The sequence below is a fragment of the Hyperoodon ampullatus genome (genome assembly GCF_949752795.1).
Source record: "Hyperoodon ampullatus genome assembly, chromosome: 14".
Taxonomy (NCBI): Eukaryota; Metazoa; Chordata; class Mammalia; order Artiodactyla; family Ziphiidae; genus Hyperoodon; species Hyperoodon ampullatus.
In genome coordinates, this window is record NC_136927.1 from 82486816 (window position 1) to 82503413 (window position 16598).

General features: G+C 44.5%; 1 protein-coding gene across 2 annotated transcripts in view; it reads left to right on the plus strand.

Moving 5' to 3' along the window:
- RTF2 (replication termination factor 2) overlaps positions 1-16598 on the plus strand; it is a 42726-nt gene that overhangs the window by 2163 nt on the left and 23965 nt on the right. For both annotated transcript variants that reach the window (XM_079719434.1, XM_079719435.1), the window contains exons 2-5: positions 1601-1695; positions 2753-2846; positions 4584-4723; positions 8855-8933. In XM_079719434.1, the coding sequence (XP_079575560.1) occupies positions 1601-1695; positions 2753-2846; positions 4584-4723; positions 8855-8933 (408 nt within the window). The remainder of the gene's footprint in view (positions 1-1600; positions 1696-2752; positions 2847-4583; positions 4724-8854; positions 8934-16598) is intronic.

Consider the following 16598-nt stretch of genomic DNA (forward strand, 5'->3'; position numbering starts at 1 on the left):
AATAGGTAAATAATAACATTTGTTGATCACTCATATGGTTTGTTGGGTCTGGCCCCAAACATTACTCAAATTTGAGACCTTGCCCTGAAAAGAGTGACCCTAGAATAAATGTTTTCAGAAGTTTGGGGGGGACCAATTTTTAAATTCCTGGGCAAGGAGTAATCTAGAAAGTAGATCCTAAACTTGCTGAACATGGCTTTTTATTTTTTTAAATTGATTTTTTGTTAGCTGCATTGAGCGGTGAGCAGGGGCTACTCTTTGTTGCGGTGCGCGGGCTTCTCATCATTCTGGTGGCTTCTCTAGTTGCGGAGCATGGGCTCTAGGCGTGGGCTTCAGTAGTTGTGGCTCGCGGGCTCTAGAGCGCAGGCTCAGTAGTTGTGGTGCACGGGCCTAGTTGCCCTGTGGCACGTGGGATCTTCCTGGACCAGGGATCGAACCTGTGTCTCCTGCATGGGCAGGCAGATTCTTAATGATTGTGCCACCAGTGAAGTCCCCTGCCTGGCTTTTTATCCTAGCTCCTTTGTCTGCTTGTGTGTTTGTGACCTTGACATGTAACTTAACTTCTTGGTATGTCAGTTTCCTCAACTACAAAGGTAAAAATCCTAACTCAGAAGGTTTTATGAGGGCTAAAAGACAAGTCACTGAAACTGCTTAGCACAGTGCCTGGCACACAGTAAACACTTAAGTAGTTGTTCCTGCAAAAATTAAATTTAAGGGAATTTAAAATTTTCAAATGTGCCATCCTGTTACATTATTCAGGTTTGACATTTTAGGAAGAGGAAGGAGTGGGACATGGAATATTAAGTGGGAGAAAATATCATTTGAGGGCTATGGAAGGTCTCAGATCTGGATCTTTATACTGTGGATAATGGCTTGATATGCCACATAGTGAGCAGTTGGCAAAAAACACTTCTGTTAAATTGCTGATTTTATAAAGAATTATACAGTCTTTGTGCTGAACTGTTTTTTTTAAAAAAATGCCTATCTTCTCAATTCTTTGTCCTTAAATTCTGCTACAACTTTGGAGCCTTTCCCATTGTTAGGAATTAACCTGTACTGCTTGTTTTTCCGTATGGCCTTCCTAACTTACTGTTAAGGTACAGATATTAATATGTAACTAGCATAAGCAATATAACGACTTGATGTAAACTGTTTCTTTGTACATGTCATGTATAGAGAGGCCTTTATTTGACATAGTGTCGGTTACTTGTGACTTTTTAAATCCCGACTTCGTGTGTCACTATCTTTGATTTAAAAAACAAAAATCGTGGGACTTCCATGGTGGTGCAGTGCTTAAGACTTCGCACTCCCAATGCAGGGATCCTGGGTTCAATCCCTGGTCAAGGAACTAGATCCCACGTGCATGCCGCAACTAAGGGTTCGCATGCCGCAACTAAGGAGCCCTCGAGCCACGACGAAGGAGCTGGTGAGCCACAACTAAGACCCGGCACAACCAAATAAATAAATATTTTAAAAACAAACAAACAAAAGAATTGTCACAGTGTGGTATTACTGAATAAGCCTTTATATGTTGGAACTGTGGACCACGTGTCTTTCAGAGGTGAAAATTAATTGACAGGATTTTTTTTTCTTTTCTCAGGTTGACAAGGATGCTGAGTTAGTGGCCCAGTGGAACTATTGTACTCTAAGTCAAGAAATATTAAGACGACCAATAGTTGCCTGTGAGCTTGGCAGGTATGGTTCCTTTACTTAACAGAGACGAGTTTTCATTAAACGATCTTAAAAAGAATTTTAATGTACAAATGCTGTTCTTGATTCATCAAATGTGAATGATCTCCAGCAAATTTCTGAAGCCTGGGTTATCATTCCCTGTCTCAGAACATACTTCTGCACTTTTCTATTCAGTTTGGTTTATTTAATCCATGGGTTGAAAACTCAGGGGCCGTTAGGAGTTAAGTTATAAAGATAAATGCATGAAAGACCCATGTGGGGTCAGTAGGGAATGGTGAGGACTGGGGGAAACTGGAGAGTTCACATCCTGTCTGAAGGGTAGCTGCAGGAATTCCTTGGTGGTCCAGTGGTTAGGACTGACTCCATGCTCTCACTGCCAGGGGCCCAGTTTCAATCCCTGGTTGGAGAACTAAGATCCCACAAACTGTGCTGCACGGCTGACACCAAAGGCAAATTAAGCATAGCTGCTATTCAGTTCCAGCCTGTTGTTACAGTTCAAGAATGTAGACTGATTCCAGGACATCTGATTTTTTTTTCAGGGAAAGTTGAAAATGTGTACTTTTTTTTTTTTTTCTTTTTTTTTTTGCGGTACGCAGGCCTGTCACTGTTGTGGCCTCTCCCGTTGCGGAACACAGGCTCCGGATGCGCAGGCTCAGTGGCCACGGCTCACGGACCTAGCTGCTCCGCAGCATGTGGGACCTTCCCAGACCGGGGCACGAACCCGTGTCCCCTGCATCGGCAGGCGGACTCTCAACCACTGCGCCACCAGGGAAGCCCGAAAATGTGTACTTTTATATTAAATTTCCCAATTTAAAAAAAGCCTTGTTCAGGTCACATTCAGTCCTCAGACTGCCAGTTTGTAGCCCTTTATTTAAACTAGTTTCTTTCTTTGTATGCTTTGGAAATGGTTGATACAGGATTAAATTTACTTTTTTTTAGGAGTGCAGGGCATTTCTATTATCAGACGTAAATGACTTTGGATTGTACTCAATTTAGTCTCCTTCCTTTGGGTGAAGGTTGATTATTGCCAGAATGTTTTGACTGATCTTTATTGTTGCAGACTTTACAACAAAGATGCCATCATTGAGTTTTTATTGGACAAGTCTTCCGAAAAGGCTCTTGGGAAGGCAGCCTCTCACATTAAAAGCATTAAGGTAAGACAGGCGATTCTGAAGTGCTCCGGGGCTTTCAGTGGTTCGGGTTTATTTTATAGAATTCATATACATTTTAGACTGAACTTGGAAATTTGGAATTCCAGTCCCACCCAGCCACCTAATAAAGGTGTGATTTGGGGCAGGTCACTTGCAGTTCAAACCAGAAGTCCCCACACCCATACTTCCTGGATTATAAATCTGTTGTGAGTTCATATGTGTGAAAGAACTTCAAAACGGTAGTATACAAGTTTCAAAACTTCGAAACTTGTATATTGTGCTGTATAGGTGTTGGGAGGCATTATTTTTATAGTTAAAACTCAGCCACTCGAATTTTGGTTTGGAAGACACTTTTATAGAATTAGAGATTTTTACAGGTAGATAACTATTCAGTCATTGTGGTTATCTCCTGCTGATTAGAGGTTCTGAAAGTTCTTTCATAAAAGTGGAAAAACAAGCTTTTTAGTAAAGGAAGTTTGTTGAGAGGACAAAATCTTTCAAATCTGGTCAGTGGGAGAAAAATCAAAGCAGTGAAGAATTTGAGAACCACCAAGCTTGACAGGTGAAAACACTCACTGTGTATGACATGTTGAGGCCTCATGGCTAGTCAGTGGGGCGCTTAAACTAGATCCAGAGCCCCTGACTCCCAGGCTAAGGCTTTGAATTTTTTCCTCCTTCTTTTTCTTAAAAAAATTTTTTTATTATTATAATAGGCTTTTTGTTTGAGTTCTTGGGGTAATTACAGAATATATTTATTTCAGACAAATTAATGATTCTGAGATGTAGCCGTTGGTAGTGCTGTAGAGTAACCATGCTGATTGTTGTCGTTGTTTCCTTGGGAAGAGAATTCATTTCTCAAAAACCCATAGTAGCATAATTATCTTATCTCAGAAATGTGATTATCACTGAAATTAACTTATACAAGTCTATACTTAAAACACAATATATAATGTATGTGATTGAACTTTTAATTTTAATGCAAAAATTTTTTTTCCAAGAAATCACAACTATAAAGACAAAAGGATTCACATGAAACAACGCAAAGGTTATTGTTACTACAGTCAATAGTCCACAGATACTCTGAGCAGAGAGCTTGATGAACACACAAGCAGGAAGCCGACCCCGTGTGTGGTGGCTTTCCTTTCAAGGTGCTCAGCTGCCCTCTGGAGTGTTGAAATCAAATGGTGCGGTTAAATATGAAGAAATGCTTCAGATGCTAAAGTGGGGCTGTTAAGTCACTCCTTGTAAAACTGAATTTTGAAAACCGGAACAGCTGGATCTTGGAGTATGACAGTAATCTCTGGCTAATATTCTGCCTTGGACTCATTAGACCATGGCCTCACAGATTTTACCGTCTATTTAGCTGTTAAATAAACGTGGCTGGTCAGTAATATGAACAGCCTCAGTGAGGCTTCATCAGCCAGGAAAGAAAGTGTTCCTTTCTGGATGAAACTAATACAAAGCTTTCTTCTCTTAGTGGGGTAAATTTTCATGTCTGACGTTACTTTGCCTTATATAGCAAAATGCTTGTAAAATAGAAATTAATTATTTGCTAGACAGTGCATTTAAAAAATTTTGTTTTCTATCACAACTTATGGTTTAATTTTATATCCATGTTAATTGATGTTAAAGGAAAGTAGAAAAAGAGGTTTGGATGGGAAGGGACTGGAATAATAATTAAGGCCAAAGATGATCCATTTGTCAAAGGAACTCTTAAAATATTCATGTTTTTTTTCACAGAATGTGACAGAACTGAGGCTTTCTGATAACCCCGCCTGGGAAGGAGATAAAGGAAACACTAAAGGTGACAAACACGATGACCTCCAGCGGGCACGTTTCATCTGCCCCGTTGTGGGCTTGGAGATGAATGGCCGACACAGGTCAGTAATGGATGTGGAGTCTGAGTGAGTGATCCCGGTGCTGTTAGGATCTGTGCCGAAGCTTAATAATCACACGGGTTTCTTTAAGGTGTCTTTTGGTTTGGGTAGTGCACAAGACCGTGTTCATTCCCTACCAGCCACGTCTAACATGGCCTCTTTGTTGTCTGCAGCTTTCTGTTCTTGAGGTTAGGAGAACCTAAAGTAAAGAGGGAGTTTAAAAATTTGTCTTGTGACACTTAAGAGGCTTGAGTTGAGTTCTTTGGTCTTCTCCTATGGGAAAGAAAGTAAAGGACAGATATTTTCCATCAAACAAATCCCATTTCCTTACAATTGCTTAAAACTCTGCAGTGGAAAACGGTCTTACAGAATGTGTGGTTGATCGGTCAGTGAAATGCCCAGTTGATGATGATAACTTGCTTTGAATTTGTAGCTAACAGATCCTCTGGCTAGAGCACCAGAAATCTTAAGCTTGAGATTTATATTGCAAATGTAAGTAAGTAAGTATATTTCCCCCTTAAAAAAAATATGAATGTCAAGTGGATTAGTAGGTGCCTTTTTATAGGATGTCTCACTTTACCAAAGCTTTAAACTTTTTTCCCACCATTTAGAAATATCTTTAATAGCTGGTAGTCCAGACTGTCATCTGGAATCTTCCATCTAACATATTACATGTTGAAAGGAAATCATTTAGGCCCCTCCTAAAGTTTACCGTTTAGTGCTGACCCTGTGAGGTGATGGGTATGATAATGAGCTTGATTGTGAAGATCGTCTTACGATTTCTACATAGAGCAGATCATCAAGTTGTACACCTTCAATATACACAATTCCTGTTTGTCAGTTATACCCAAATAAAGCTGAAAAAAGCCTTTCATTTCATACCCAAATGCAAGGCTAAAGTTCACAAGAGGGATATTCTGGGGAATGAGATTCACGTACCTAACCTTGTCCTACTTGTGTGTGTGTGTGTGTGTGTGTGTGTGTGTGTGTGTGTGTACGTGTACATACGTACACATTATTTTGAGGTGAAAGTCATAACATTCACAGTCTTTTTAAAGTGTATGCTTCAGTGGCATTTAGTACATTCTCAGTGTTGTGCAACCATCACCTCCATCTAGTTCCGGAACGTTTTCATCACCCCAAAGTAAAAACCCCCTATAAAGTAAAAAGTCCCTCCCCATGCCCCCTTCCCCCAGCCCCTAGCAGCAAATAATCTGCTTTCTGTCCAGTGGGTTTACCTATTCTGAATATTTCATATAAATAGAATCACACAATATGCGACCTTTTGTATCTGGCTTCCCACTTCTTTTTAAGAAAACCATGGTTCACCCCCAAAAGAGGAACTTAGCAGAAACAGACTCAACTCTGGCGTCTTGAGCAGGGGTTACCTGTAGCCTGTTGCTCCGATTGTGGCTTCCCCTAGTTTTTTCCCTTTCATTTGCTGGTGAATCTCTTCTCCTTTTTCTCTTCTCAGTTAATTGAGCTTTGCCTGTTTTGGCTTTGCCCTCTTGCTGTTAATAGGGCCTCCACACTAGAAAATTGATTTTGGGGTTAGTTTGTATATTTAATAACGTTTGTATAATAAAGATTTAAGTGTATAGAGAAAAAGAAATAGGTTATTGGTATAATAAAAACATTTAGCCTTTGTTTAAAGAAAAGCCAGTTCCTAAATCACTAATACTTAGTAAGCATTCATAAAGCAGCGGGTTTTTTTAGTCCTAAACAACATTTAATGAATATTAATACAATGTTATTAATTTGGTTTTCATTAGAGCAATCTGCATCTGCTGCAATCCCTAGGATTAAAAGTTTCTATGGAGAAACTGGAGAAAGTTTCTATGGTGAAAAGTTTGGAGAAAGTTTCTATGGTGGCATGTTTTAGAGGAACATAAGAAGTAAATGTGAGGGACTTCCCTGGTGGTCCAGTGGCTAAGACTCCACGCTCCCAATGCAGGGGACCCGGGTTTGATCCCTGGTCGGGGAACTAGATCCCACATGCTGCACTGAAGAGTTCACATGCTGCAGCGAAGATCCCACATGCTGCAACTAAGACCCAGCACAGCCAAATAAAAAATAAATAAATAAGTAAATTAAAAAGAAGTAAATTGTGAAAGTGCTTTTTGCACCTTTGCCCCATCCTAGCCTCCAGTGACAGCACTGTTAGCTGTTCGGTGTCTAACGCCCCCTACAGACCTCTGCAACCCCAACACACAACACACTTCCCTGCACCTCTGCAAGAGAGATACAAATAGACATGTATGCTTCCCACTGGCATGGAATCATATTACACATATTTTGTAACCTTATTTTTTTCTACTTCTCTGTCTAATTTAAACATTTTCTTGGCCATACATACAGATTTCCTTATTCTTTTTTTTTTTTTTTTTTTTTTTTTCGCGTCGGGTCTTAGTTGCGGCAGGCGGGCTCCTTAGTTGCAACTCGCCAGCTCCTTAGTTGCGGCAGGCAAGGTCCTCAGTTGTGGCTCGCGGGCTCCCCAGCTGTGGCACGTGAACTCCTAGTTGCAGCATCATGTGGGATCCAATTCCCAGACCAGGGATCGGACCCGGGTCCCCTGCCTTGGGAGTATGGAGTCTTAACCACTGTGCCACCAGGGAAGTCCCACCTTATTCTTTTTAATAGCTGTGTAAGAGTTCATATTTATTTAACCAGTCCTCTGTTGATGGGCATTTAGGTGGCTTCCTCTTCTTCCTTGCTGTACTGCACAACTTCATAAATACATACTTGTGCATGTGCACACTTGTGGGCATGTTTCTGTAGGGGAAAGTCTGCAGAGTGATGCTTTACCTGATGCTACTGCCAGTTGTCCTCCTGAAATGTTGTACCGTGTTGTATCCACCCACCAACAAATGTGCCTGTTTGCTCAGGCAGTTTCCAACTGGATACCTTCATACTCTTTCATTATTGCCTGATAGGTAAAACACTGTATGTCCTTGTTTGAAATGCATTTCTGTAATTAACAGTAGGGATTAAGCATCTCTTATGTGTGTTGGCTGTTTATATTTCTCTTGTCAACTGCATGTTAATGCCCTTTACCCATTTTTCTATGTTGTGTACTATTGCTTTTTTTTTTTTTTTTTTTTGCGGTATGCGGGCCTCTCACTGTTGTGGCCTCTCCCGTTGCGGAGCACAGGCTCCGGACGCGCAGGCTCAGCGGCCATGGCTCACGGGCCCAGCCGCTCCGCGGCATATGGGATCCTCCCGGACCGGGGCACGAACCCGTATCCCCTGCATCGGCAGGCGGACTCTCAACCACTGCGCCACCAGGGAAGCCCTGTACTGTTGCTTTTAAAGACCTCTTTGAATATTCATAAACTCTGAACCTCATATGTGTTTAAAATATTTTCTCCCTGAGTTCCTATTCTGTCTTTTGACTTTTTGTGGTGTTTTTAGAAAATGCCTTTATTTATTTTTATTGATAGGGTCTTTTTTCCAAAGGATTATTGCAAGGGGGTAGGAGTGGAACTTTGGCCTATGTTTGTGGTTTTAATTTCAGCACACAAGTTTCTCCTCTCTCTGAAAAGTAGAGCTTTTCCTAAGTGACTAAGAAAACTTTCCTAAGCTGAAATGGTGTAAATTGAAGAAGCAGTTACCCTTAAGATACATCTTGCTAGCAGATGCACAAAATAAATAGGGTTAAAGCACAGATGGTCACAGACACAGTTCAAAGCTATGGCAGCTTGACACTGAGATGCTGAGTGTAGTTCCTCTAGAAGGAGCTTGGGGTGCGAGCTGCCTGTATAACAGCTCGCTGCAAAACAAATGCTGAATGCCATTTTTTAGTTTTTGCCATTTTTCATAAAAGCAGAAATCCACTTTGGATTTCTTTCCATTAGCGAAAATAGGTACTAATGTAGGTCTTTCGTAAAAATGAAGTGGCGTAAAGAAAACTTTCAGAAAACGGGGTGTGTGTGCGTGCGTGTGTGTGTGTGTGTGTTTTAAGTACTTTGTTTATTTAGGACACACTGATTTTTTTTTTTAATGGAATCAAATATAACCATTTTTTCTTTGCGGTTCTTGGCCTTTGTGTAAACAGAACAAATGTTAATTGATAACGTGGGTAATAATTTTTAAATTGTTATTTAAGTCATTCTCCACGTTGGATTATTTCTCCAGGTTTTGTTTCCTGCGGTGCTGTGGTTGCGTGTTTTCTGAACGAGCCCTGAAGGAGATAAAAACAGAAGTTTGTCACACGGTGAGTTGTTGACATACATCGTTTGTTCCTTCCCAGTAGCTGAAGAAATCAGATGGTTTGGGGTCCCCCCTCCATGTGTCATTTCAACATCTTTCAATTCCTTCTGAAACATGAATCTAATTAGTTGCTTCTCTGCTTAAAACCTTTCTCCTCCCATCCTTGCTGGAAGTAGAGACTCAGACCACCTCTTGTGACGTGTCCCTGCCCGCCTGTCCTCTCCTGTGCCTTTGTCCCCTCCACCGTGACCTGCCAGCGGGAGGGGTCTTGCTCCCCGAACCTTAGTTCCAGAGCCATTGCTTCCTGTGTGAACCTTGCTGCTCAGTCTCCTTCCCTGCTCCCTGGGCACCTTTTTATCCCACTGATCTCATCACAGTGTAATTGCTGGTTAGGTGGTGCTTGCCCTACTGGACCATGAGGGTTTCTTCTTCTAACTCTTTCTTTTTTTTTTTTAAGACTTTATTTCTTTTTGAGCAGCTTTAGGTGCACAGCAAAATTAAGAGGAAAGTAAGGGGTTTCCCCTGTACCCTCTACCCTCACACGTGCCTCCCCCATTATCAGCATCCCCCCCCAGAGCGGTGTACTCGTTCCAGTTAGTGAGCCTGCGTTGACACCCCATCATCTCCCACATCCCCTTTACATTAGGGTTCACTCGTGCTGTACATTCTGTGGGTTTGGACAAGTGTATAATGACGTGTATCCATCCTTATAGCCTCACGTGGTGTATCTTCGCTGCCCTCGTGATCCCCTGTGCTCCGCCTGTGAGTGTTTGAGAGCGAGGGCAAAGCCTGTCCACCCTTCACCCCGCTGGCCTGGTTCTCCCCAGGGCAGGGCGCACGTCCTCAGTAGACGCCCACGGGAGTGAGCGAGTGCGTCACGTGAGGGCGCGCCTGCTCAGCTCACGTGAGGGCGGTGCTGAGGGCTTTGCCCTCACGGGGTTTCTGCTGCAGCCCAGGACATCTGTGTCTGGGTGTTCCGCCGGTCCTTGGGGAGCCTGGCATTTACTTTAATGTCGTGGATACCAACAACTCCTGGCTGCATTTTCACCCACAGTAATTCTGCTTGGATTTCCTTAGGCCTCTCGGTACTGTTTCTCCCTGTTGTGAATTATTCTTTGATCCAGTAGCTATCATGGAACGGCTGCCATGGGCAGCACCGTCCTAGGCACGTGGGGTGGCGTACATTGTAGATAAGATTGATCCAGTCCCTGCCTTCATGGAACCCACATTCCAGTTGGAGAGAGACACTCAGGTAACCGAGCAAGGCAGTACCGCTTGTGACAGCTGCCAGAAAGGAAGCGCAGAGGGTGAGGTGCCGGAGGGCGAGAGGCCTCCTCAGCGGTGGTCGCCGGAGGTGCCTCTGGGGCGTTGAGCTAAGACCCGAGGTGAGCAGCAGCCAACCGAGCAGGGCCTGAGCCAAAGCTCAGAAGTGACGGAGGACTTCGCTAGTTGAAGGAGCAGAGAGTGCGGTGGAGGGTGGGGACAGGAGAGAAGTAGATGAGGTTGAGGGTCAGGCAGGGGCCACCTTCTTTAGGGCCCAGGTGGCCGCCCTGGGGCTTGTGGATTTTACCCTAAGAGCAGTGGGAAGCTGGGGGCAGCTTTCGGCCAGGCCGGATGTACTTTAGTTTCAGAATGATTTCTCTGTAAAGAAGTCAGACGTGGAGGAGGATACGCTCAAATGTGATTCCATTTATTTGAGACTCAAAGACAGACAAAAGGTGATTGGTAGTGAAGAAGTCAGGGAGGGGCGTGGAGTTGTTTCCAGTTTGGGGTGATTACGGATCAAGCCATCAGAGAACTTGGAATCTGTCTCATTAAGCTTTTGCCAAAAAAAGAGAAATTCAAAGAATGCATTCAGGAATTGATTCATGTTGTTTATTGTCCAGTATTTATTATGTCTCCTGTGTTCAAGATGATGTTACAGGTGTTCCCAGGTAGGATGGGATGTGAAGGAATCAGTCCCTGTGCCCAAGAAGACTGCAGTTGTGCAGGAATCAGGTTACGTGAAAAATCATATTCTGCTTTGTTTTTTGAGGCCAGTTGCCAAGTGGATGTAAGGATGTTACTGGAGTTGAAGGGCCAGAGAACTTTCTGGCTGTGCTGGTGAGAAATGGCTTTATGGGAGGAGACATTGTTCTAGGCCTTGAAGGCAGAGCGTGTTCTCACGGGTCAGGCTTTCCCAGAGAGTGGGACATGGCTGCCATCGTAGGCAAGCTGGTGTGAGGGGTCCACAGACAGGACCCCAGGCGTCCCTGTGAGACACTGCACAGCAGGACGGTAGCTCCCATTCTGGCGCACCTTCTGCCCGTGTGCCTGCCTGCCTTGCGGAGAAAGTCTCCATTTGGTCCTCGGATGGTTTTACTGCATCTCACTGAGCTCCCAAGAGAGAGCGGACCTTACGCTCAGAGCTTTGGCAGGCAGGGCCTCGAGAGATTTGTTTGTGTTCTCTGCATTGTTATGCTTTCTTTACATTTATGGCAAGGGGTACTGTTTTTATACATATGGTATGAATATAAAGTCAACATTTAAAGTAAATTTAAGTAAAAACAATGGGTAGATTTAAGGAAAGATATTAAGGTACTGACGGTACCTTAGGCAAGGGAACGCCTGAAGTTTGAGAGACGCCCTTGTCAGTGATGGTGGGTGCGCTGTGGGCAAAGGGAACGCGTGGGAGAGGAGAGCTGCCGTCACACTCAGGGGAGGAAGTGCCGGGGCAGCCTGTGAAGATGGGGCCTCAAGGGGTAGTCGTGCCCCAGCCGCTCAGGAGCAGGGAGAGGCCAGAGATGTGAGTCCGACTGCTGGCGGAAGCTCTGAGTGCCAGGCAGAGGGGCAGCTCGGGGGGCGTGCAGCAGGCGGCTCTTGACGCCTTTGCAGCAGCACAGCGCCTTGGGAGCAGCGGGGTGTAGGTCCGTGCAGTATGGGCAGCGGGGAAAGACTAAAGAAGAGCAAGAATCTGACAGCAGTTGAGGAGAAGGAGCCCGAGAGAGAAGTACCGTGAAGGAAAGGGAGCTCCACTGGCCTGGGCTTCCTGCGAGCAGTAAAGGAACCTCGCTCGCTTTTGCTCTGTGTCCAAGTGTGTGTGTGTTTTCACAAATAGTGCGTGAGGTGTTGTCTGAGAGTTTCACACATTCACAGGTACACTGAGGAAGTTTCCTTGAAAGAATATAAATATGAGAAGGTGGGAAATGAAGCTGAAATTTATTGAAGCAGCCAAATGTCCTGAATCAGTGGTTCCCAACCCAGGCTGCACTGCAGAATCACCACAGTGGTTTGCTAAGTTCCCACTCCCCACCTCAGGCCCCTCGTGAGAATCTTAAGGGTTAGTGTGGAGCCCGCACGGAGTTCCACTTTTTTTTTTTTTTTTTTGCGGTACGCGGGCCTCTCACTGCTGTGGCCTCTCCCCTTGCGGAGCGCAGGCTCCGGACGCGCAGGCTCAGCGGCCATGGCTCACGGGCCCAGCCGCTCCGCGGCATGTGGGATCTTCCCGGACCGGGGCACGAACCCACGTCCCCTGCATCGGCAGGCGGACTGTCAACCACTGCGCGACCAGGGAAGCCTGGAGTTCCACTTTTATATAAGCTCCCAGAATAATTCTAAGGGGCAGGCAGGTTTGGGGGACTCAGGGGTCGAAAGCAGTCAGGCTTCTTTCCCCGACCCACAGGGCTAACTTTCTTAGATTGGTATGCAGTTGTCCTCTTCAGTGGCTGACCTCAGACATCCATTAGCATCTTGACAGACGTGCAGCAGAATAGGAGTGTCTACTCACAGCTCTGCAGAGAAGTTGATTTTATTTCATGGAAATGCAACATTGCAAGGGAACTGTGAAGTCATTTTGTTGGTGTCTGGGAACAAAGTGCTCGTAAACTTCTGAAACTCTACATAGAGCACTTCAAGGGAAAGGAAGGAAGTAGGAGGAAAGGGGAAGCAACTGCATCAGGATCGCACAGGAAGCCAAGACCAGACGAGGACCGGACACCAGCTCCTCCAGCCTCCTGATGGGGGCTGCCAGGGCTGTTGAGACCACCTGCAGTCAAGACAGGACCCTGGCTGGAGTCCAGGAACACCTCAGGGACAAAATTCTCTTAAAAATAAATCTTTTGTCAGAAGAGTAATATTTTACTCTTCTCACTTGTATAATCTCCTTAAAAATTGCCTTTGCAGCGTAGCTAGATTGAATACTCTGCGTATTAGTTTGCTAGGGCTGCCATAACCCGGTACCACAAACTGGGTGACTTAACAGAAATTAATTTTCTTACAGTTCTGGAGGCTAGAAGTCTGCAGTCACGATGCTGGCTGGGTTGGTTCTTCCTGAGGGCAGTGAGGGGAGGATCTGTTCCAGACCTGTCTCCCTGAGTTGTCGATGGCCGCTTCTCCCTGTGTCTGTTCATATGGTCTTCCCTCTGTGGAGTTTGTCCCTGTGTCCAAATTTCCCCTTTTTATAAGGACACCAGTCGGGTTGGATTAGGGCCCACTCTAGTGACTGCACCTTAACTAATTGCATCTGCAGAAGGTGACATTCTAACATACTGGGGATTAGGACCTCAACATTTGCCGGGGGTGGGGAGCATAATTCAACTGATAACACTATACAATTTAGAAAATCAGAGCATGGGACAGTCAGTCAGTGGCACAGTTGAGTGGGAGTCATTCATTTGGGCACTCACAGGACCAACATTGAGAGCCTGATATGTATCAGTTTTGGTTCACACATCAGCACTGGCTGGCTTGGGAGTATAAATCACTTCACCTCTCTGGGCTTCAGATTCTGGTATGTAAAACAAAGGAATTGTAGTAAATTCTTGGATGCTTTCCTTTTAGACCCAAATTCCAAACAATGACGTTTTTAAATGAAGAAAAAATCCAATGACAAATTCGTATACTGTCATTAGGAATCAAGCTCGTACTTCTAATTTCAAGTCCCTAAAGTTTAGTAATACTAATTACATCAGTCAAGGTTGGCTACGTCCTGTAACAAACAGCCCGCCAATTCCAGTGGTTAATAACAGTGAGAGCTCCTAGTTAGGCAGCTTTCTTTTAAGGGAAACTCAAGGACTCAGGCTTCTTCTGTAGGTCTGACCTCCTCTGGTGTTTAGGGTATTCTCCGTTCAGCTGGCTGATGAGAACAGAGAAGGAAGCATCTAGCTTAGGAGGTTTTTATGGGCCAGGCCTACTTAATGCTTCTGTTCACATTCCATTGGCCAGAACTCAGTCACGTGACCACGGCTACATGCAGGAGCCTGGGGATTATAGTCTAGCTGGACGCCCAGGAAGAAGAGGTGAACAGGAGCCACTTCTGCCAAACTAACAAGAGGAAGAGTGATGGTGCAGTTTCAGGAGCTGTAGCGCATTGTGAAAACGTGAATGGTGGAAGATAAGGCCACAGCGTCAACGTCGAAAGCAAACATTTTCATGTTTTAGGTAATGTCTGAAATTTAGAGGAACCAACATCATAAGAACAGTGTCAGGGGGCTTCCCTGGTGGCGCAGTGGTTGAGAATCTGCCTGCCAATGCAGGGGACACGGGTTCGAGCCCTGGTCTGGGAAGATCCCACATGCCGCGGAGCAACTAGGCCCGTGAGCCACAACTACTGAGCCTACGTGTCTGGAGCCTGTGCTCCGCAACAAGAGAGGCCGCGACATTGAGAGGCCCGCGCACTGCGATGAAGAGTGGCCCCCAGTTGCCGCAACTAGAGAAAGCCCTCGCACAGAAACGAAGACACAACACAGCCAAAAATACATAAATAAATAAATAAATTTATTTAAAAAAAAAAAAAGAACAGTGTCAGGGACTTCCCTGGCGGTCCAGTGGTTAAGACTCCACGCTTCCACTTCAGGGGACACAGGTTCAGTCCCTGGTCAGGGAACTAAGATCCTGCATGCTGCGTGGCACGGCCAAAGGGGAAAAAAAAAAAAAAAAAAGGAAGACACCTTCCCTTGGGAACAGAAAGGAATAAACAAGTAAACAAACACGATAGAATGTGATATTTAAAAAAAAAAAAAAAAAGAACAGTGTCAGGAGCCTCCGTGATACTGAGGGTGTGCACGTTCTCTGCTTTTCCCTGTGTAGTTCCATCAACATTTGGCTTTTCAGTTCACTAGAAGAGACTCCAGGGTTTGAAGTAGCTCTGGTTCTGTGTCTAAAACACATGGTGTACACACTTGATTTCAGTAAACAGAGTCCAAAGAGATGTAGTTGCTAGGTTTCTTTGTTTTCACTGTCAACAAAGCACTAGCCGAAAAATTAGTTGTATTCCCCACTGTGTTCTTCCCTTCTTGTAATAAGAAGAAACACATTGGAGTAATCACAGGTTGCAAAATAAATGATGGGCTTGTTACTCAAAACACGGTCCATGGTCCTGCGAATATTGACATCGCCTGGGAGGTTTTTTTATTTTTGTTTTTTAAGAAATGCAGACTCCCAGGCCCCTCCCCAGACCTGAAGAACATTTTAACAAGAGCCCCAGGGCATTTGTATGCACAGTAAAGCTTGAGAAGCTGATCTGGGTGTTAGAGGTGTGGGCAGCAGTATTTGACTTGCCAGCCTTCTGGCTTCATTTATTTAGGCTTAGTGACAGGTGAGTGCGGTGTGGGGATGTTTTAAAGTCAGAAGTGAAACAAAAATTTACACTCGTATACCTTTTGTTTGTTTGTTTGTTTGTTTTGAGTACTTGTCATGGAGGGGGTGGAGTGGAAAGGGGAGAAAATAAGTTAAGGAAGGGGGTCTCTTCAAAAGCGGTTGGCGAATTCTGCTGTTCGGGTCCAGCCTCCTTCACGCTTTTCCTTTCTACTGTCTTTATGGTCTTTGTGAATATTAAGCCTCAAGAAATCACATACAGCACAGGCAGCCGTAAACTTCTACATGAAAGAAAAATACAATAGAAAAATTGAAGAGTAGACTCTGCATGTTAGCAAGAAGGTTCTGTTCCCCAGAAAGTTAGAGAAATCATCTCAGTATCCCTGTTACCCTCAAGATTGCCTTTATGTTACAGTCTGTAGCAATGTATTTCAGACATGTTTTACATATGATTTAATTTTGTTCTTTTACTTTATGAATGAGTCCAGTCAGAGGCTGAGTCAGGGTAGAGAGAGCAGCAGCTTCTTGCTGGTTCTGATGCCCACGGAGGCTGCTGCCTTACCTTGGCCTCCCTGGCCTGTCCCCTGACGCTCCACTGAAACCCAGCTTGTGCTTCCCTGAACCTCGTGCTGCTTCATTCCACCGTGCCTTTACGTTATTTTATTATTTTTATTTTATCTCACTGTTACTGAAAGGATTCACTGAGGTGACTTCTCCCATCATAATGTTTGAGCCCTCTGAGGGCAGGTATGTGTTTGAACTTGGGCTCTATGAGTTGACGTTGAAATGAGATGAAGGAAGGCTTATCTTTTAAGTGACTTGAAAAGATTTAAGCTTCTCTTTTATTTTTTATTTTATTTAATTTTAAAAATGTAATGGGTTGTACACTTACTTGCAAATGAGTTGTGATGAAACGTAAGGGACATGATTGTGGTGAACCTGAGCTTTCGGAACAGCCAGTCAGAACACGGCCGTGAGCTGTGTGTCTGCCTGTGAGCGGGGAGGCTGCACCGAGCTGTCTGGGGCTCTCATGCCCTTCTCTGACGGTCTTAACCCTCTACTGTGTGTTCTCCCTGGGATTATGTATCTTTGGGGA